We start from the raw sequence: 22469 nt of genomic DNA, 5'->3' as shown, positions 1-22469 counted from the left end.
TGCATGTTACAGCACGTCAATACAAAATTTACCCAAGTGTTTAGGTATCTGGCAACCCACATAACTATTTTTATTAGAACTTGGAAAAGATAGTAGTTTAAAATACAAGCCCATCCATTTCCTTCTTGTTATACACAGATGTCAGAACTCTATAGAGTTCATGCTTTGCCTCAAAAAATGGCATTCCTAAGAAGCAGTCTCTTTCCAAATCATCACAATCTAGAGTTTGGGGGAAGTCTTTATTTGTGAATTATGACAAGTACTAAGCCCTGTGAGATTCCGAATTAAGATAACCAAGCAAAGGATTACTTTACAACCACTAGAAAAATCTCAAATCATATTGTACTTAAATATAATCAAATTTTAAATGTACATCTTAATCTTGTACTAAATAATGGTACAGTATTCTAGCCTATAAATGAAAATAAAAATGCCTTATGCTTCGTTTTACAATTACATATGTTTTAGATATATTGGTGGACAATCTAATGAAAGAAACAACAAGCATTTTTTCTTTGTTGAGCATTAATTTGAGTACTAATAACAAATTAAATTAGGGTATGGAGCATGTAGAAAAAAATTAACATAGCCCCACTTGGACTGACATTAATTTTGTACGAAGTTAAAATTTTACAGGGTCATAAACTGAAGAATGAAAAAAGTTTACCTTAAACCTCAAAATGTGAAAGGGACTGAGTTTTAAGAGATATTTCTCTTAAATACATTGAAAAATCTAGGGTGCTATTGAACAAGGAAAACCTCTTTTGAATTACCAGGCACCCTATAGTTCACATAATGTCGATAGATTTTTCTAATAAAGAAATTGGGCATTAAAGGGAGAATAAAATACATACTAAATTTTGTTTTGTCTGATTAAAAAATATTTTTAACCCTAAGGAGACAAATGATCACAATAACCTAATAGTAACCTAGAATAGAAAGCTAGCTGCAGCATCTGAAAATAAATATGTTTTTGAAAATAAATATCTTTATTAAGTTTATTTAAAAGTTACTTGAGGTTTTATGATTGGGTGCTTTGAGTTTTATAAATGAAATAACCTAGCTGACACATATAACAAAGTTCATTAAAACTAAACACTGAAGTATAAGATACTTTTCAATGCAAAGTGCAGCTAGGTTCTAGATTTGCTGAAATTAAATTGCCACCTGAGAAATGTTGGATATACTTTGGAATTAACACTGAAAAATATCAAATATCTCGCCTGATAATTTTATCTAAAGTGATTTATTGTAAAACAATAAGAGCTACAAATTCAGACTAGCTTAAAGAGATAACAGCCTAGCGTCTTATTGTCCTCTGCTGCCCAAAAAGTATGTTCTTTTAATACTGTACTTAGCTATAAACCGCACGTTTTTCCTTGGTAAAAAATAAAAAACTTTTCTGGATTATTTAATTGGCTAGTTCTAGGCTTTAAAGAAAAAAACACAATTATTTGTGAAATATAGTGTTACATAACGGAAGAAAAATGAGGAAAAATTATTTGCATCTTCTTCAAGTTAGTCACGATACTTTGAGGCTTCCATTCTCCGCAGTTAGTGCAATTTCTTTTTCTACGTGTCTCGGTAGCAAACAATGTAATTTAGACTCTAACCTGGCACGCTACAACCTCTGGCCCGCCCTTGAGCCCCTCCATTGCAAAGGTCTCCAGGTGCAGTCTGGGTAGCTGCAGGGTGAAGTCATTCCTACTTGCCGCAGTCCGTGACAGCGAGATCTGATCTCTGACCTAAAGGGAAAAAAATAGCATCAATGGTAATTCCCCTTCAGACACATTAACTGGGATGAACTGGGTCCCCTTGAGCCCACTGAGTGGACTTGCATTGATCGCTGGACCTGAAATCCATGAATAAATTTAGGACTAATTGATTTTTCGTTGCAAATAAATCTCTAATTCAGAGTACTGGGGGAGAATGTTAAGAAGAAAAAGCATCCTCCTACTTGAAATGAGGGAGGGAAGGAGAGTCGCTGGAGCTCTTCTGATCAAGAGGTTTTGAATTATTTTTTCACTGTTCCACCCTCAGAAGAAAAAGGAAAGGAAAAAACATCTACAAAATCAAAAATAAACAGCAATCTCCTATTTATTCTCACTTTCTTAATAACATGTTTAATTTAACTGGTATTAACTGATATATATTAAACAAGATAGTTATTAGGTACTAGTCTTTGAAAAGAAAACTTCAATATGTACTCTAGAATAAAAACAAATATGCTCAACACACAAGGAGGCTTAAAAATATACTAGCAAGAGGTCTGCTTGCCCTCTTTACTCTAAATTAAACTTGAGGCTTAATGATTAAATACATATAAACCAACTTGGTCACACAACTTCTAAATAAGATAATGGATCAAATTAGTAGTGTTTGTACTATATTTTAAGTATTCAGTAAGGTAACAATACAAACACATCACAGATACAGAGAATTGGAGAAACACCAATTCTCTAGCTAGCCTCTGCATCACATGCAGTTGATATTACACTGCCACCTTCTGGACAAATGAGAAATACTCACTATATAATATAAACAGAAGAAAATGCTCAGAAACAGGTATTTTCATTTTTAATTTCCAAACTTAGTAAAAGCCTCAAAAATTCCACAGTTTAGTTTTCTTTTAAGACCAGTGATCTCTCATCTTCAGTCACACAGTTTAATGATAGCAGTTTTCATATGTATACATATTTCCTAACTTTCCTTACACCTGAATAGGTTTTAAAAAATTATCTTTTTGACACCATATATTTGATAAATAGTATACAATTAGCTTAAAACCACAGGACAAAATGAGTTTTTATGAGGTAGCAAAGGTCAAGAATGGGGAGAACTATCATTGCTCAAATAAATGTATTTATATCTCTAGTTTTACCTGAGCAATTTCATATGTAACTTGGCAATAATATATGATAGAAATCCCAACCTTCATTTTTCTATTCCAGCTTGTAAAACTGTTTGAATTATTTCTTACTTTATGAATGAACTATCATACTACATAGGGTTTCCTTAAATCAGCAAACATGCGCAAATACGTGATGACATCTTTCATCGTTCGTGCTAATCTAAGTTATAAAAATCCTTATACTCTCAAGTTGAGCTGAAGAATTTCTGTCAATAAGTGAATGTCAAAGTGTATGCTGTAAAACATACACTATAATGCAATTTCTGTAACAGTGTTAGTATGATATTCACACCGGAGTCCTAATTCAGAATGTATATTTATCTGTAACAAACATTCTCCAGGCTTCAGTTAAGATGAGAATGCTTTTAACTCACTTAACAAAATAAAGCAAAGACATTCGTGAAATATGATTTAGGTTTTATATCTTATATGTATGGACACCTTCTCTTGCCTTTTTTTTTTTGTCACCAATGTGCACTCAGATAAAAGAAAACATTAATGTGGATTAAGGTACTGAGAATTTATCAACATCAAACCACTAGTGTTTTGCCTTCTACCCTTCTGAACAACAGTCAATAGATCTAAATATTTTACTGCACCCTGGCCAATTCATTGTTTGATGTTTAAAAACTCACCCAGAATCAAAGAAAATTTATTAAATTTGAGCCCCCAAATGAGATACTATTAGCTTTGAAAGTCAAGTTTAACTGCGATATTGATGATTCTCTTTTTTCTGTGACAAAATTCACTAGGGAAATCCTGGATGTCAAAGTACAAAAGCAGATTGCTAATATGGACAAGGGGGGGGCAGGGGGGAGGCTATGAGCAATGTAGGTATAATCCACAACACACTCCAAGCACTGGAGGTCCTTTAACCTGATTAATATCAGGCACCATACTTCATCTGTGAAGCCTGACATACAGGAACACTAAGCCACATTTTATATTCTCTAAATAAACTTTCTGAACAACATTAAGCCGGGGCATCTGGCATTTAAAACTGTGATTTATTGTCAAATTAACATTTTCACTACAACATTATTTAATTTGCCAAATGAAATAATTCTTTGTATTTGTATTAGATAGGGAAAAAACTCAAAATGCAGTTGTATTGCTAAACCTAATGATGGGCATCATAATTATAACATTATTTGAATAACATGCATGTGTTAAACTATCATTAAATTATAAATTATCTGTTGAATGTTGGCAGTGCCATCAAGAGACGGTGCCCCATGATATAATCTCACAAATATTTCTACTAAAATTTAAGAGTTTCTTCCCACTTTGAAATCAAATCAAAACTTTGAAAATAGGCATCTAAAATAGTCTCCACATATTTCAAGGAAAAGGATTTTTTTAAGTCTTGATAAAGGATTGACCAAGAATTCTTTTATTTTAATGGAAAAGGGGAGTGAAAGCGTCATGTTGAAAGAATACAAAACAGTGACACTAGGACAAGTGAAAATATAACGATGCAGCAAAGAGCAGCAAGGAAAGGTGACAGGGAACAGGAAAAAGAAAGGGCGAAAAGGGGAGACTGTTCAGAAAGAATGCAAAAGGCAAGTCTCAATATCAGTGTGTGAACAAGGATAAAGAGGGAAGAGATTCAACACAGAACAGTAAGTAAAAAGACTCTCACCTTATTTCATTAAATTAGTTCATAAGAAAAATAGAACAGCAGGCTGAGAACAAAGTGACTAAGAGCAGAAAGGAGATAAGTGGGATTTCTTTAGGAAATGCTGCCCACTGGATAAAAAATGGTCTTTCAAAAGTGAGAATTTAAAGTAAATTTCTTTACTGTCAAAAAAATTTTGAAGTAACAATATTAGAACAATAAAATTATTTTTCTTCCTAGGGAAAAGTAGGTTCACCTTTTAAAATAAAGATTTTAGTGTGAATTTAGGATTAGAACAACCATCATCACCTGTCTATGGATTAAATTATAATTTCAAATTAATCTGAAATTATAATTTCAAAAGCCAACATTTAATTCTGCTACAGTACATCATTATTCATCCTATCATTCAGATGCTATACCCTTTTTACTCTGATTTATTTATATATGTGAGCAATAAGTATATATATATAATATTTTTCTACTTTAAAATGGCTAACAGTTCATTTTAACATATAATAAAATTTGTCAAAGAATTCTACAATATAAATCTCAACTGTAAAATTGTATACATTTTTATAACATTCTATGAAAACTGTACAATTTCATAATATTTTGATAAAGAATAAAGAAAAGCATACCTATATTACTCCACCCTAAATTTTTGATTTTTAGAAAGAGCAGTTTACATTCTCCCTTTTGTATTACATACTTTCAGAAAGCAGATATTTCTCAAAGATAATGTCATAATAAACAAGAAAAACAGAGGCATATAGCAAAAAAAAAAAAAGAAACTTTTTAAGAAGCCAAAACATCATTATGAAATATTTATTTTATTGTAACAATCCAGTTCCAGTTTTAAGTGATTCTTCAGATCCATACTGTACTGTTCCTGTTCCTCTGATTAGCGTTTTCTCACAAGCCACCAATCTTTCCTAATCTTCTGTACTGCTACCAAAACACAAAAAACTATTTCTGCTAGATACATCAACTATGAAATTAAACTAGTCATTTTTAGAAAAACTGCTCAACTCTCAAAATATGAACCTGCATCTTTTATCATGCACAGTTATAAAGCCCTCTGCACCCAATGTTCCAATTAATTTTTTAAAAATTCATGAAATATGGTACTAGTTGTGTTTTTACCAATAAGATACCCAGGATGAAGCAGTAAGGGTTTTGATAAAAACTCAGATACATTTGAGAACACGTGTAAGAAGATGTACACAATGTCTGAATCTTGAATGCCTGGGAAAAGCAACTGATAATCGGACTTTTATATCATACTCCTGACCTGCCTAAAACTTTATTAATTCCAATTTATTATGGCCCCCAATACTTCAAAATAAACCTTTTTAACCAGAGAGATTTCCGTCATATACAGATCCCAACAATATTTCCTGTAACTTCCACTTTTATCATCCTGTGTTCAGGTTTTACTATGCCTCCATTCCCTGCCTTCCTTTGTCCTACTTCCTCCTCTGTACTTCCTTCCACTTCCATTGATTCCTAATTGCTTTCCCTTCTCTCTTTATTCTATTTTTCACCTTATACACTTATGTATACACCTTATACACCTTATGCAGCCTAGGCATTATTTTTCACCCTGTGCACTAGAGTGCAGAGTGCAGTTGGCACACTACAGCCCAGGGACCAAATCCAGACCACCGCATGTTGTTGTAAATAAAGTTTTATTGGAACACAGCCACACCCACTCACTTAGCTATTGTCTTTGGCTGCTTTCCTGCTATGAGGACAGAGTTGAATAGTTGAGACAGAGACCATATGGTCCACAAAGCCTAAAATATTTACTATCTGGCCCTTTACAGAAAATGTCGGCCATCCCCTGCCTCAGAGGTATAGAAGGAAAGACTATATTTTTCACCATCTATAGATTTTTTTTTAAATGACCACATCTCATCAGAGAATGCATGAAAAATTTCTGGTGAGTAAACCTTGTATCACTAACACAGGGTGCCATCTCACAAATACCTCTCGCTCCTTCTTTCAAGTTTTACATAGTCCAGTATACAACTTGACTGGGTCTAACTTTCCTGGCCCAATGACTGATCACCACTCTAATACCTAAACAACAGAAAATTTGGCTAAACAAGTAGTATAGGCATACTGGAGAGCCTTTTATAAATACAGAGAGAAGGGAATCCGCCGGAGTTAACTATATACTCTGCAATAACACTAGCAGCAGAAAAAACCCTATGCATACAGAGGTTCTTAGTAAGCATGTGATCAAATAAGAACATCATTCCAAACTTGCAAATTCTATAAGGCAGTAGGAAAGAGAGGATAACAAAAAGATATTTAGACAGTTCCAGCACCCTGGTATGTGCCCAGTGACAGAAGCAGGGATTAAAGCATGTCAGTGCAATGCAAATGACATTCACAAATGGACAGTTACAACTAAATGGATATTTCCCTCTTTTACCTTTTCATTAACTAATTAATTCATGAAATGGATAGAGTACAGTACTATTCTTATTAGTAACAATACCACTAGCACTTCCAAAAGTACTTCATACTTTTCAGAGTTCTCACCACACTACCTCACTTCATTCTGTCATTCACCTTGTGAAAGAGCTACTGCCATCCCTAATATGAGGATACTGTGTCCAGTGCTCCTAGCAACAAATAATAATGCCTCTAAATAGCCACAATTAACAGTTAATAGATGAGGAAATGGCTCAAGATTTTGGTACTCCTTCCATTTCCCAACCTAAAAAGCAGCACTATCTTATTTTTCCTTTCCTTTGTCCCTTGTCTGGCAAGCTAGCAAAAATGTGTGTCATATAAGTAGTTTTGTGATAAGCAGTGGAGACTATTATTGAAACATCCTTATTTTCCTCGGTAGTTTCATTGGATCTGTGGGCATTTTCATTCATTCATGTTTTTTCTCCCCAATCCGTCTTCCCTGTTCTCTCTCTCTCTCTCTCTCTCTCTCTCTCTCTCTCTCTCACACACACACACACACACACACACACACACACACACAAAAAAAAAATTATCACACTGGGAGACAAGTATCTGTGCAGCAATCGTCCTTATACAATGGCCATAATCTCACAGAGAAGACCCGCAAACTATGAGGTTCCAAGATGTGTGCAGCAGTTCCAGCTGTGCTCCACACCTGCAGGAAGGAGACCTTGGCACTCGCAGCAGGAGCAGGCGTTCCACTGGTGCTGCAGCAGGCACGGAAACCCCTCACTTGAAAAGAAGGAAGTGAGAAACTAGCCTTATTTTGCTGGCAGGTTATTTAATTTAACCTACAACTCTGGAGCAGAGCCAGAACTCTCCAATGACGGCCTGCTGCTGTCACCAGAAAAAAGGGCAAAATCCACCACTACCACAAACACCCCACACATTATAGTTCCATCCCAATTATGGAAGTAAAAAACTGATCTTTTGAATCAAATTATCAAGCTGGCTACATCCCAATTAAGGATGTGAAAAACTGAACCCTCTAATCAAATTATCAAGCTGGAAAAATAGGGTGATTTAATCATGGACATCTTATAAAGGCACTAGACAGCATGGTAAATTTGTGGTGTAGGTTATATACCATAGAATGCACCTCATAAATAGATTACTGTGACCTTGAGTTATTTAAACAAACACAAAACCCATATTCAAGAATAGAGAAAAGTATTTATGAATTGCTACAGTTCTCCACACAAAGATATTTTCTTTCCTAGGGTAAATTATTTCAAAGGGTAAAGACAGACGCACACTGAAATTAGTTATTTAGATGTGTTTAAGCTAAAAACTGGTAAGCACACGTACACGAAATTCTGTGGTCTCATCTTTAGTCTGTCAAGGTTTTTAAATCCCTCTTGAGCTGGAGTACCATTTTTAGCTTGGCTAGGTCAGAATGACACTGAACAATATGAATGATGACACACAAGACAGCTATATGGAAGAGTTGTCATCAGCAAGCCAGCTGTGCTAACACCTGTATGTCCTGCACAGCTGATCTTCAGAACCAGCATCAAGAAACTGAGAACGGAAAGGGGCTCAAAGATCATAAGGAACAGAGAGTCATTAATAAGTCACTTAAAGCTGGGTTATTAGAGGCAGATGACCATTGTTTCAGCTTTAAAATAACTGTCAGTTTCATTAAATAAAAATTATTCTGTGGTCTTTGTATTCCTTGTAAATGCATTGAAAATTAAAAATCAAAGTTAACTATGTATTACCAAATATTGCCATTAACCATTTTTTAAGGTAAGATTATAAAATCACATTTGAAGATGCGGCTATTTAGAGTCTTCACCTGTCAGATTCTACTTGACTCTATTTATTCCAGAATCCACTCTAACAATAGAAGTAATCATCTTTCTACTTCATAGGAGTTAAACTAGCTATTACCTATAAATTTGTTGGTAGCATATCTCTCTTTCTTAGGGACATCCTTATAATTGAATCTAGGCTTTCTCCTCTAGAGCTTGATTAGGCAAAGTAAATACATATGCTATTTTTAGCAATCAAAAAAATAAAGACAGTATCAGCAAGACTTCCACTGGAATCTAGAGGTGGCTTTAGTTATGTTTAGAGACTGGGTGATGGTAAAAGTTTGACTCATTCAACAAACATTCATTAAGTGCCTACTGGGTACCAGGCACTGTGGTAGATGCTGAGGATATAAAAATTAAGGAGACAGAATTCCATCCCTCAAGGACTTCAAACTCTTCTGGCATAATTAATCTCTCAAAATGTATTTCCTAGCCTCCCATTTATCTATAATGTCTTGTTTCTCCTGTCAATTGCTATACTACCTTCTTTCTTTGCCAGAGAGAATTATGTTAATCAATCTCAAACCTTTACCTTTAGCCCTAACTTTTCCCCTGAGGTCCTGACTCACATATCCTGCTGATCACTCCATATTACCTTAAACTCAGTATTTCCAAAACAAAACTCATCATTGTCTCCCTTTTTCTCCCTACCAAAAGAAAAAAAAAGAAAAAAGAGAAAAAGCCTGCTCCTCTCTTTGTTTTCCCAACATCAGTTAATCACACTGCCCATCTTGGGAGTCATCCTCCCCTGCCTTTCACATCTCCATGTGCCATTTTACTAAATGAGCTTCATATCCTTTCTTCTGACACCACCAATCATCACTCTCCTGGTCCAAACCTTCACCAGCACTCATCTAGCCTACAGAATCACAGTTCTTAAAAACCACCTTCATTACTCAGTATTTCCAGTCTGCAGATGTGCCCCCCTAGAGCCCCAATTCAGTACGGAAATCTGACCACATCACTCCTTAGCTTAAACCCTAGTTTAGTCTCACTTCCTCCATAATAAAGATCCAAGATTCTTAAAACGGCCAAAAAAAAAAAAAGTTCTTCCGTGACCTGGCTGCCACCTGCCTCATTCAGCACTCTCCTTGCACTTAATACTGAATTGAGGCTATTTGGCTATTCATGCTTCCATGCACTTGCACATGCTACTCTCTCTGCTGGAATGCCTTTCCCGTCTTTCCTCATACTTCAAACCCCTTCCAGGCTTTAATTTTCTTCTAAGAAATTTCCAGCCAACCCTTGGGTTTTCTAAGCATGCCGCATAGGTGAATAACCCTATCTAAATGGATATGGAACTGCATCTATGGATGCATATTTATCATAGTATACTGGAATTATCTGTGTCTCTACCTTGAAGAAAAGGACTAGGAGATATGTACCTACCTACCTACCTACCTACATAGACATATATAATATTGTTGTTGTTGTTGTTTGTGTGTGTGTTTGTTTCCCCAAAGGCTGGTACAGTTTCTGGCCCATAATATACATTCAAAAAGCATTTGTAGGACTTAACTATTTACAGTAAATATCGTGTTTTATGTTGGATTAGAGGTTTTAAGTGACTTCATTGTACAAGCAAATCCAAGAGTGTCATCAAAAACCCCTGTAACTTCCTAGTCATTGGTCTAGTGTCACTTCAGCCTTATAAGTTTACAGGAATTATAGATTCAGGTATTCTAATCTTCTGAGGTTTCAAGATTGTGACTTCCTGTTTTATCTTTTAGTCATCTTATTGAAAAGGCATCTGACACTTCTCATAAATGTTCAGAGGTAATTTTAAAGTTCATAGTATGCTATGAGCATACATAGGAAACACTTTCATCCTTCCAAACTCAAGCAATCTCTAAAAGCCTCAAGAATCCAGCCATTCTGCTAATTGAAAAATAATTTTAAAAAGACTACAAAAAATATTCGGATTCTTCCCCACATTCCAACTTTACCAAAATCGACTTACTTTCACCCACAGCTACAGTAAAACAAGACATCTGTTAGTATCAATAAATACTAACATAACTTAATTTTCTCATACCTAACCCTAAATAATCCAGACATTATCCTATCCATCCAATCATTACCCTGTCCTGAAAATTATTTTGATATAATTATTGTACTTTCTCTGTTTTCCTCACAATAGAAATAATTAAGCATGTTTGGAGGGCTCTTAATTTTTTTAAAATTTCAATTCCTGAGAGGATATATTATCAGTAATATTAGAAGCCTTCTGGTAAAATTATTAGGAAAATAAATGTATACAATTTTAGGGAGAGATGTGAGGAAAAATGGCAGAGTAAGGAACTCCAAAAGCCAGTCCCTACATAAAAGCAATGAATAAACTGGCAAAATTTATCAGAATCAACTTTTTCAGAACTCTGAAAACTATCTGAAAGTTTACAGCAACCAGGTGAAATCTTAATCAAGAAAAATCACCTGAATCTTGGTATTTAAGGAAATCTCCATCGAAATACTAACAGACCACTAAGTTAACAGAACAGAGGTTTCAGTGGCCACACATGACCAAGAATACAGACCTTATGAAATTAGTTCAGGAAGTCACTGAGAAAACAAAAACTACTAGAGTAAACAGCAACAACAAACACTAGGGTTGGGAGAGAATCTGATTTCCAGAGTTATCACATTATATATTCAAAATATCTACTTTTCAACAAAAAATTTTGAAGTATGCAAAGAAATAAGAAGGTATGGCCCATGCATAAGAAAAACAGAAATTAATAGGAACTGTTCCTGAGGAAGCTTAGATACTAGATTATCACACAATCACCTTAAATCAATTATTTCAAATGTATTTCAAAAGTTAAAGGAAACCATGTACAAAGAACCAAAGGAAACCGCGAGAGTAACATCTTGCAGATAAGAAATATAAATAGATAAAAAGCATAGAAAGGAACCAAATAGAAATTTTGGAGTTGACATACTCAAAGTGCTGGGGGAAAAAAATTGTCAATCTAAAATTCTATATCCAACAAAAATATTCTTCCAAAATGAAGGAGAAAGTAAGTCATTCCAAGATAAAAAGCTGAGGGTGTTCTTTACCACTAGTCCTGCCCTAGAAGAAAGGCTAAAGGGAGTCCTTTGGTCTGAAATGAAAGGACACTAGACAGTAACTCAAATCCACAAGAAGAAATCAAGAATACCAGTGAAGGAAACTGAATACATAAATATAAAAGTCAGTATTAATGTATTTATGATTTGTAACTCCCCTTTTTTCCTATATGATTTAAAAGACAACTACATAAAACAATACTTATAAACTATTTCAAACCATACAGAATTACCTTAGAACTAAATAGCAAAAAGATATCTGGAAAATGCCCAAATATTTTGGAAATTAAACAACACACTCTTAAACAATGAATAGGTCAAAGAAGAAATCACAGAGAAATTAGAAAATACTTTGAGATAAATGAAAACAAAAACACAACATACCAAAACTTATGGGAAGCAGTGACAGCAGTGTTCACATGGAAATTTATGGCTTAAACATCTACATGTAAAAAGAACAAAGATCTCAAATCAATAACCTAACCTTCTATCTGAGGGAATTGGAAAAAGAGGATCAAACTAAACCCAAAGCAAACAAAAGGAAGGAAATAATAAAGATCGGAACAGAGATAAACACAATAGAGAACAGAAAAATAATAGAGCAAATCAAGAAAACCAAATTTGGTACCTTGAAAAGATCAACAAAATTGACAAACCTTAACTAGACTCACCAAGAAAAAAAGATTAATAAATTACTAAAATTAGAATTAAATTGGGGACATTTTACTACTGACCTTACAGAAATAAAACAATTCTAAGAAAATGAACAACTTTATGTCAACAAATTAGATAACCTAGATGAAAAAGATAAATTCCTAGAAACACATGAACTACCAAAGCTGAATCAAAAAGAAACAGATAATCTAAATAGATTTATTACAAGGAAAGAGATTAAATCAGTATTCAAAAAGTTTCCAGCAAAGAAAATCGCAGGACCAGACAGCTTTACTGGTAAATTCTACCAAAAATTTAAACAATTAACACCAATCTTTCTCAAAGTCTCCCAAAAAAATTGAAGTGGAGGGGCTACTCCTAAATTCATTCTATGAGGCCAGTATTACTCTGAAACCAAAGCCAGACAAAGATATAACAGGAAAACTGCAGACCAATATCTCTTATGATCATAGATGCAAAAATCTTCAAAAAATACTAGCAAACCAAATCTAGTAGCGTATTCAAATGATTATACTCCACAATGAAGTGGTGTTTATACCAGAAATGCAAAGATGGTTTAACATATATAAGTCAATCTATGCAGTACACAACATTAGCAGAATGAAGATTTTTTTAAAAAAACATCTCATTTGATGCAGAAAGAGCATATGACAAAACCCAACAACACCCTTTCATGACAAGAAAACTTCAAAATACTAGAAACAGAAAAGAACTTCCTCAATCTGATACAGGACGTCTATAACATTTAATGGTGCAAGACCAAAAGCTTTCCCCATAAGATTAGGAACAACACACAAGAAAGTCTGTTGTCATCATATTATCATATGGCTAGGACTGGAAGTTCTAGTCAGGCAATGAGATGAAATAAAGGAATAAAGGGAGGGAGGGAGGGAAAGAAAAGGAAGAGAGGGATGAAGGGAGGGAGGAGGGCAGGCATCCAAATTAGAAAGAGGTAAAACTATCTTTTATTTGTAGATATCATAATCTTATATACAGAAAGTCTTAAAGAATCCACAAAAAAGTTATTAGAGCTAATAAATTCAGCAAAGTTGCAGTATACAAGATCAACACCCAAAAATCAGTTATATTTTCATATGATCAATTGATTTGTCAATTGATATAGTCAACTGATTTTCACTAAGGCTACTAAGATTACTGAATGGAGGGAAAGAACAGTCTTTTTAGTAAATGGTGCTGGGATAACTGGATATCCATGAAAAAGAGTGAAGTTGGATACTTGCATCATACCACATACAAAAATTAACTCAATATGGACAAAAGACCTAGATATGAGAGTTAACACTATAAAACTCTTTGAAGAAAACATAGGGTAAAATCCTCATGACCTTGGATTTGGCAATGCATTCTTAGATATGAGACCAAACACATGAGCAACAAAAGAAAAAACTGGACTTCATCAAAGTTCAAAACTTTTGTTGATCAAAGGACACGAACAAAAAAGTAAAAAGACAACCCACAGAATGGGATGAGGGGGTATAGGAGTGACTGCTTAATGGCTACTGGGTTTCTTTTGGGGGTGATAAAAATATTCTGGAGTTAGATAGTTGTGATGGCTGCACAACATTGTAAATACATTGAAAGCCACTGAACTGTACATTTTTTAAATGGTTTAAATGGCGATTTTTTTTAAAGTTCAATAGTTATGTTTTTTCTAAAATACAAAAAGTAGTTCAGAATTCAACTAAATAGAAAAGTGTGTGTATTAAAAAAAATGTACCTCATGAAAAGTTGTAATGATTTTGTTTTTCTCTTTGTCTTACTTTTCTTAACCCCAAATAACCTGAAATAAGCCCCCAAAAAGTTTCTTAATAAAAAGTTAACTTCTGGCCTATATTTAAAACAGCAATAAATAAAATATATTTAAATGTAATTTTTTTAAAAAAACTTCTGTTTCTTTGAAAAAAACAGTATATGCTTTTAAATAAAAAATGACTAGCCTTCTTTATTAAATACTAGTATCAGTCCCAAATGGGATTTTAAAAATAATATACAGTAAACAGCTGTGTATAATACAGTTTTAGGATTTGAAAAGTTGAATGTTAATGCGTCAAAGTTAAAAATTAACAAATATCCAAAAAGTAATCACTTTTCCTGAAAGCAAACATGTTTAGTTTAAGTTCTTTAAAGTACAAGAAAATAATTTCTACATGAAAGTAAGTTCTTTTTATTTGATTATTGTGTCAGAAGTTAGTATTAAAATTCAATTCAGCAGGTTAAAATTTGGTTTTATTCTAGAATAACTGGTGCATACCTTGCAAACGTATGTGGTTCAGAAATATGAATAGCTATACTATTTGACTATGTACAGTAAACTATGCTGAAGAGGTTGGATGTAACCCCAGTCATTTTTACTGTACCATGAAAGAGCCTGGACCCTCCTTCTATACTACTCTTAGATTCTCCAAGACAGCAAAATGCCACTGGACAGTCCACAGTGGCCAAAAAAAATAAACCTGCAAACTCTGGCTTGAAGACAGGTGGGCTGCACCTTCCTGAGAGCTTCAGAGGTACCCTCTGGGTCTCTTCCTTATCACCCATTCATTGTCACCCATACTTCGTAGAAAAGAGAATTAGCCCAATAATCAATTAGCCTTTCCTAAATTTTCACTTCAAGCTTGAAAAGTAATTGATAATTTTAAAATCACTATACATATAGAAATTTCCAGAGACTTAAATCAAAATAACTAACTATTACATCTGAAGGGAGATTAAAAAGCCATACAGCAAAAGTAAATCTACAGTGGTTGTAGGCCAATTCTGCAGACATCTTTCTTTCCATATGACACGAAAATCAAAAGAACTGCAAATGAAGAAGTGTATGATTACAACTGTCCTGTTGCAATCAGTCTTTATTGTATTTAAAATACATATTTTGCCATTCTCATGATGAAAGGATAAGGTACAACATTTATATTTCACATTGATGATGGTTTTCGTTTGATATCAAAGTCCATTCCCAAAACAGCTGCTAACCAACATTACTTTCCTCTGTCTGGGGAGATGACAAACAATTGATTTCAAAGGCAACATTAACTGGTATAAAAAGGTATGCCATATACATGACATAATTTATTTTTCCTATCGAAAGTCTCACCATATACCAAAAAAAATCTAACCAAAGATGTCTCTTTTCCTACAAACCTAAATTTCAGATTTCTAGCATGTATGGATTTGATGTGATTATATTTAAACTATACCGACAGGCTAAATTTTTTTAAGTGGGAAGGAGGAGAAATCACAATTTCAAATAATATTGCTTAAAAATAGCACTCAGAGTATTAGATTCCTTTTTTCAGAATACTCTCTGTGAGTCACTTTTTGCTAGTCACTTTCAATATCAAAGAATACAGAGGTCCATTGTTTTTAAAATGTTAAAATGTATTAAACATGTTTATTGATGTTATTTTGTATTTCCTTAACAGGATTAGTTTTTAGGATATTTTTAAGTGATTTTAAAACTATATTGTATAAAAAATTTGATTCACAAAATTATTCTAAATATGATTCATTCATAAATTCCATATACCTTAAAAGTACTAGGTATTTACATTATTCCAACAAATTGTCTGTTAAATAATAACAGAAACAAATAACATTTCTCTACTTTTAAATAATGAAATAATGAGACATCTTTGAATCTGGAGTGCTAACAAAGTACACAGTATTGAGTCAATACTTAACGATATTAAGTTTTTAGTAATATTGTAATATCCTTATTATGTTGTTCATCACTATGAACTAAAAGTCAATTTATCATACAGAAGTAATCAGATTGAAAATAACAGACTATTATTAAGTATATTCAATTTCTACTTTAAGAATACATTCCTATAAAAAGGTAAATTACAACTTGAAAAACATTACTGCCTAGGTTAAGGTATATGAGTACTGCCAAATACAATACTTTATGTCTCTCTCTATATATTAATATATGTATATAGGATAGTAGGTTTAAGAGTGGTAAGAGGTTAGACAGTGTGGTCAAACATTTTATCATTATGAGACATATATGAATCTTAATGACCTTTAGTTCAGTCAGCAAAGACCACAAATAACTCAAGTGCAATTATACCAGTTTGGGGAAAACACTATTTTCATAGTTTTATCACATACATAAAGTGAATTCTGAAAAAAGTTATGCAATATAGCATTGTTCAATACAAATTTTCAGTCATTTGAAAGGATCCTTTTGTTAATTTATTTTTAAAGAAAGCTACAAAATGAATTAAAGTACTTTACAGTTAATAAAATTAATGACTAGGAGAACTGTGTCATAATACAATTTGAACAATATTGAAGAAAAATTATAATACCTTATGAAGCACATTTTCTACTGTTCTCATATGATTAGCAACACATTCTTTGTCCCTAGAAACAAAATAAAGATTAGGTGTTAGTAAAACCCAAACCTTACTATAATTGTAACACATTTTAGTATAAGTGACTATTACTGAAAAATAAGGGTTGGTTTTTCCTAAAGTGTAAAACCTAACCATATTCACTAGTATATTTCCACTTTTAATTCTTATCTTCAGTTATACTGCCTGCCAAAAATTAGAGGGGGGAATAATTCTTATGGATATTTTCAAAGTTAAAAGAGAGTGAAAAAGAAAGAAAGAAAAAAAGAAATCATGTGATTACATTATTGATTTACAGTGTGCTGAAAAGGCTAAACGTGCATTCTTTTGGCTTCTAATGAAAAAGACTTTAGAAATACTAGTGCTGGAGATATAAATGGTCATACTGGGCACAATAATATTTTCCCTTCTCCATGGGTTTTTTGTGCTATAATAATTACACAAAAACCTTCTATGGCCTTGACTAGAAATATGCAAAGTTACTATTTTCTTCTCTAGCCTTGTATATTGAGTTTAGCCTTTATGATGAAATTAAAAGTTGGGATGAGAATGCTGAAGACAAAATTTTAATGGTGAATTATAAATTGAAAACTGTAAATAATGTATTAGCTCTCCAAATTTCAAATTAGCTTTCTTTAGCTTTCTTATAAGCACATGTGCCCATGGTCACAGATCTCAGACTTGACAAATTCCTGAATTACCAGCAGTATTCTGAAGGCACAATATGAATCTAGAGGTTTTATAATCTTGTTTTCATTAATCTTAGAATTTTCAATGCTCTGAGACGTACTAAAAATTACCTATGCTAAGCTTCTCATTTGACATGAGGAAACTGAGACTGAAAAATGACAGCAAAAAGCTGATTCAGTCAAACTTATATTTTTTAAAAATGACAATTACATATAACCAATATGGTAGTGCACTGTTATAGAGCCTTACAATTTTCCAAAAATGTATTGGTGGGTATTCAAAATGCCAATATTATGGCATTGTGTAAACTCATTTTTTCATTATGTGTGAGCAATATCCCAAGTCCACTGACAAAGCTGTGGGTATCCTAGGATTGCAAACTGCCCGTTTTATGATTTAGTTTACACATTACATTCATATTTCTTATGTTATGCTTAACAAGAGTTTGTCTCCAAACATTTTTAAGTTATAGTTATACATTTGCAAATATATATATACATACATATATGTATATGTGTGTATGTATTTGCAAGTACAGGAATCCAGAATTCCAAATTTAGAAAACACTGAGTTTATTAAAATTAGATGTTTAATCCATAAATAGATTTTCTTTAAGCCATGCTGTTGTAAAAAGGACTGTCTTAAAGTACTCCATGAAATTTGATGTGGGGAACAAATAAAAATACCCAAGAGAACTATTCAATTTGAACTTCACAGTGTATGTCAACTTGATTACCTGGTAAAAGGAAAAACGCTCTCATCACAGTTACATAGTTGCCCACTCTGAAAACTGCATATTCTTCTCTATTTAACATATTTGAATATACAGCTATAAAATTAAATGAATTTTCCATGATCAATATGTTTTTACTGCACTTAAAAAGATGCTACAATACACATGTTGATTATATACTAACATTTCTTTATGGAAATATTACTTGCAATATTAGTATAATATATGCAGAAGAAAATTTGGGAGGCAGTGGGGCAGAAGGGGATGAGAAATATGTGACATGAGAAACTATTCAAAACTTTAAAATAAAGAGTCTTATATCTGAAGTTAATGAAAACCTGATTTCAAACATGTAATGCTACAACAGAACCTAAAATACACAGCATTAGAGGTTATATAGAAACTTATTCTTTTCTAAGGTTTCTCAATAAAATATACATTTAGTATGTTAAGAGTTTTCTTTTTTGAGGATATATCAGAGAATTTCAAAGAGAGACAGCTGTACTTTTGTTTTCTAACACTGTATTATCCAGGGCTAAAACCCAGAGCATGAAAGTAAGAATTGATCTTTTGTCTGTTTTAAGTGATCTCCCCAAGGTCCAAATGCTCACTTGGCTGCCATGCGGAGGGCACTCTCTGCATCATGGATGTTCTCCTCCAGTCGACGCTTGTCCTGCTCCAGCTGGGTAAGATGTCTATTGAGCTGACGCAGAGATTGATCTTTTCTTCTCAGCTCCATCTTTGCCTCGGAGAGACTCTGCAAGCAGACAGAAAACAGAGTTACCTGTCAGCCCTGATAATTAACTTCAATTTATGCCATAGGCTATTAAACAAAGAAGGATACAGACTGACTGAGAAGTAGACTTGGGTCATTACACATCAAGGTTTAACAAATTTTCTGCAAAAAATTTTACATACTTACTAATTAGAAATGATAGAACTGATAAGATTTTGAAAAATGTTTAGCTGCAAAATACAGCTCTGTTTTGTTTTTTTAAATACTACAAGGCAAATACATTCTATTCTTACGAAAAATATCTGATTATTAAAAACCTCAGGTTGCATTTTCTTTTAATGATAAAAAATAAAGATTTCAATGGAAAAAGCACATGAAATTTAGAGTCTATTTAAAACAAGAACTATCATATGCCAAAGTATGTGTGTGATGGAGAGGAAGGTAGATTAGGATACCTTTAAGAGAATGGGGAACCCAAAATTTAAAAGCACCACTACTCTCTTTTTAAATGTATCAATAACAGTTATGTTGCTATACACATCTCAGTGAACAAACACACTGGACTCGAAAATAAAATTCACTTATTTCCCATAAAAAACTCTCATGTCAGAGAAAACACAAACGTGATCAACATGTTTCAACAGAGAGAGTTACAAACAATACTTGCATTTGGAATTATGTTCCGTAAATATTTTCCTAGTCATAGAAATATAAAATTTGTTGATTGATATTTGCTATGTGCTTTAATCTGAAATATTCACTTAGCACAAAAATTTCAAGATAGAAGAGTATAATTTCATCTTGGAACTTTAAGGCTAAAGGTCTTAGACTCAAAAACTCTTAAGTTAAAGGAGTATTTTCTTATTTAAAATTCTAGGATGTAAAACAATATAGGGATCAGAGGATCTCTTAGCACTAAAAATCTGCTCATTCCTTTGCCTATGAAATTTCTAGCATATGAGCTTATCAACCAGTTTTTCAATTAAGTTTGTTGGACAGTGAACTAAATAATTGATTGCATACACATAATATTTTTTCTTCTTTCTAAGAGTGTAGCCACACATTAACATTCACAACTATGCTTCAAATACCCAGTAAAGAACAACCAAGATGCAATAATTTCATGTTTAAAACTTTTCCAATAATATTATTTTAATGCACTCACAATAAGTAGTATAAAAACTCAAGCTGCCTGCGTGGAGCTAAAACAATTAATTCACTCTGAACAATATGAATTGAAAGCAAAACCAGGTTGTTGTTTTTTTTAACATCTTTATTGGAGTATAATTGCTTTACAATGGTGCGTTAGTTTCTGCTGTATAACAAAGTGAATCAGCTATATGTATACATATATCCCCATATCCCCTCCTTCTTGCATTTCCCTCCCACCCTCTCTATCCCACCCCTATACGTGGTCACAAAGCACCAAGCTGATCTCCCTGTGCTATGCAGCTGCTTCCCACTAGCTATCTATTTTACATTTGGTAGTGTATATATGTCAATGCTACTCTCTCACTTCATCCCAGCTTACCCTTAAACCAGGTATTTTTAAATGCTAAAAGAAATTTAATTCAGCATTTCACTTTCAAACAGTCAAGTTGCTGTCAGACAAATACAAGTCAAGAAACTAGAAATAAGCAAACTGTGACTATTTTTTAGATATTATGTTTTATTTCAAATCTTTAGTACTAACAGATCTTTAAGTATATCCCACTATGGAAATAGCCACTGATTCAAACCAACTTAAAAAGACAACAAAGAATAGATTTGAAAAGCTATGCTAAACCTACTTACTTTGTGCCAATGTTAAGATATTTAAAGGCACTGAAGTATCATGAGATTTCTTTCTTTGAAAAAATAAAACCCATTTGAGTCCTTTTAAAGGCAATATTTCTGACATCTTTCAGGTAATAAAAAATGCTGTTTTTCAGATGTGAATATAAAATTAATGATCCACCACCAGTTACACATAAAGCTTGAGTTCTTTTTCCAACAGAAATAATAGAATGTGCCACTCCATTCAAATTCTCTTGCTCAGTAGTTCTTATGAGTTGAGGTGTATATTTGTGAGGGGTGTTCAGGATATTGATTCCAGCCTCACCCAGAGCGAAGCTCACTGGTCCAATCTGCGAGAACCCATGACCTTAAAATCACTATAAAACCATACTTGACTTTTCAGCAATTCTATGATCTCCTTCCAAAGAAGATATAACTCATAGAATTAGAATCTCCACTATATATCTAAATCTTCCAGTTTCCATCAGCTTTCATCTCCTTCTCTCAGGGGCAATGGCAGGGAGCCACCAAACTCTTCTAAAGCTTGCACTATTTCAGAGGTACAGCTGAATAGCCTACTCTAAGACTGAAATTACAGACAACAAACAAAAGAATGGTATAAATAGGTGATACGGGTCATACTTCCTTAGTGTAAAAATGAAGAGAGAACAGTTTTTGAAAAAAGAATAATCATAGTTATATAACTTATGGACACAGCATTCTCATTTTAAAGAGCTGAGGAACATCACAATGGAATCTATATACATCAATGAGTCCTAAGGTTCGTGGTGATGTATGCAAAACACCAAGACATAAAAAGTGATTCAGTAATATGTTTTTTCTCTGATGTTCACATTTTTGTGTTTGACGACAAAAGTAGAATCCTTAAAAATCCTAACACTAAGCTTTAAAAAAAGAAAAACAAATTCATGTGTGTGTGTATATATATGATGTATATACATACGTACCTATACCATATGTAATATATATTAGACACATATAAAATTTTAACTTCAGCTTTTCTTTTCTCCCGTTCAGATTTATCTAATTAAAACCCATGATAAACTTTATGGACTCTAATATTTCCAACTGAAGGACTGAAACCAAGAGGGTGTACCTCTGGGCAGCTAGGCAATGATGATAAGCAAGCAGGTTAGCCACTAATTTCTCAACCAGGGCAGACTGTGAAAGTGTGATGTCCTGATATCCAAGAAACTGTTCAGGGGAGAATAGGATAAATCAAGTTTAATAACTCTGCTCCTAATTGTTCCCCCAATGCTCAACTCTAATTACTTGGAGAACTCTCCTGACTGTCACCTGATATTAAGTTGTTGGAGGCTGAGCCTGGAACAGCAAGATAATCAATAAACATTTAGTGGGGAGAAGAATGAAGATCCTGTTAAGCAGTGGGAACCTGCAGCACCCAAAGCCCTTCTGCTCATGAGAAAACCTATGGGACAACCATAGCGATTGCAAAGCAATAATCCGAAGCACTGTTTTTAGGCCTTGAGGCCTTTAGGCAACAGTACATTTGAGGAAAAAAGGTTAACACGGTCACCCTAATTACAGCCCACTTTCACA

At 33.4% G+C, this 22469-nt stretch overlaps 1 protein-coding gene across 1 annotated transcript in view; it reads right to left on the bottom strand.

Moving 5' to 3' along the window:
* Positions 1–22469, bottom strand: part of CCDC171 (coiled-coil domain containing 171) — a 358774-nt gene that overhangs the window by 83386 nt on the left and 252919 nt on the right. The window contains exons 24-26 of the mRNA XM_060155104.1: positions 18988–19133; positions 16909–16963; positions 1614–1745 (exon numbers count right to left, since the gene is read on the bottom strand). Of these exons, the coding sequence (XP_060011087.1) occupies positions 1614–1745; positions 16909–16963; positions 18988–19133 (333 nt within the window). The remainder of the gene's footprint in view (positions 1–1613; positions 1746–16908; positions 16964–18987; positions 19134–22469) is intronic.

This window comes from Lagenorhynchus albirostris, chromosome 7 (assembly GCF_949774975.1).
Source record: "Lagenorhynchus albirostris chromosome 7, mLagAlb1.1, whole genome shotgun sequence".
In the NCBI taxonomy this organism is placed as follows: domain Eukaryota; kingdom Metazoa; phylum Chordata; class Mammalia; order Artiodactyla; family Delphinidae; genus Lagenorhynchus; species Lagenorhynchus albirostris.
The sequence above is the reverse complement of the archived record's forward strand: the minus strand, read 5'-3'. Positions and strand labels throughout refer to the sequence as shown.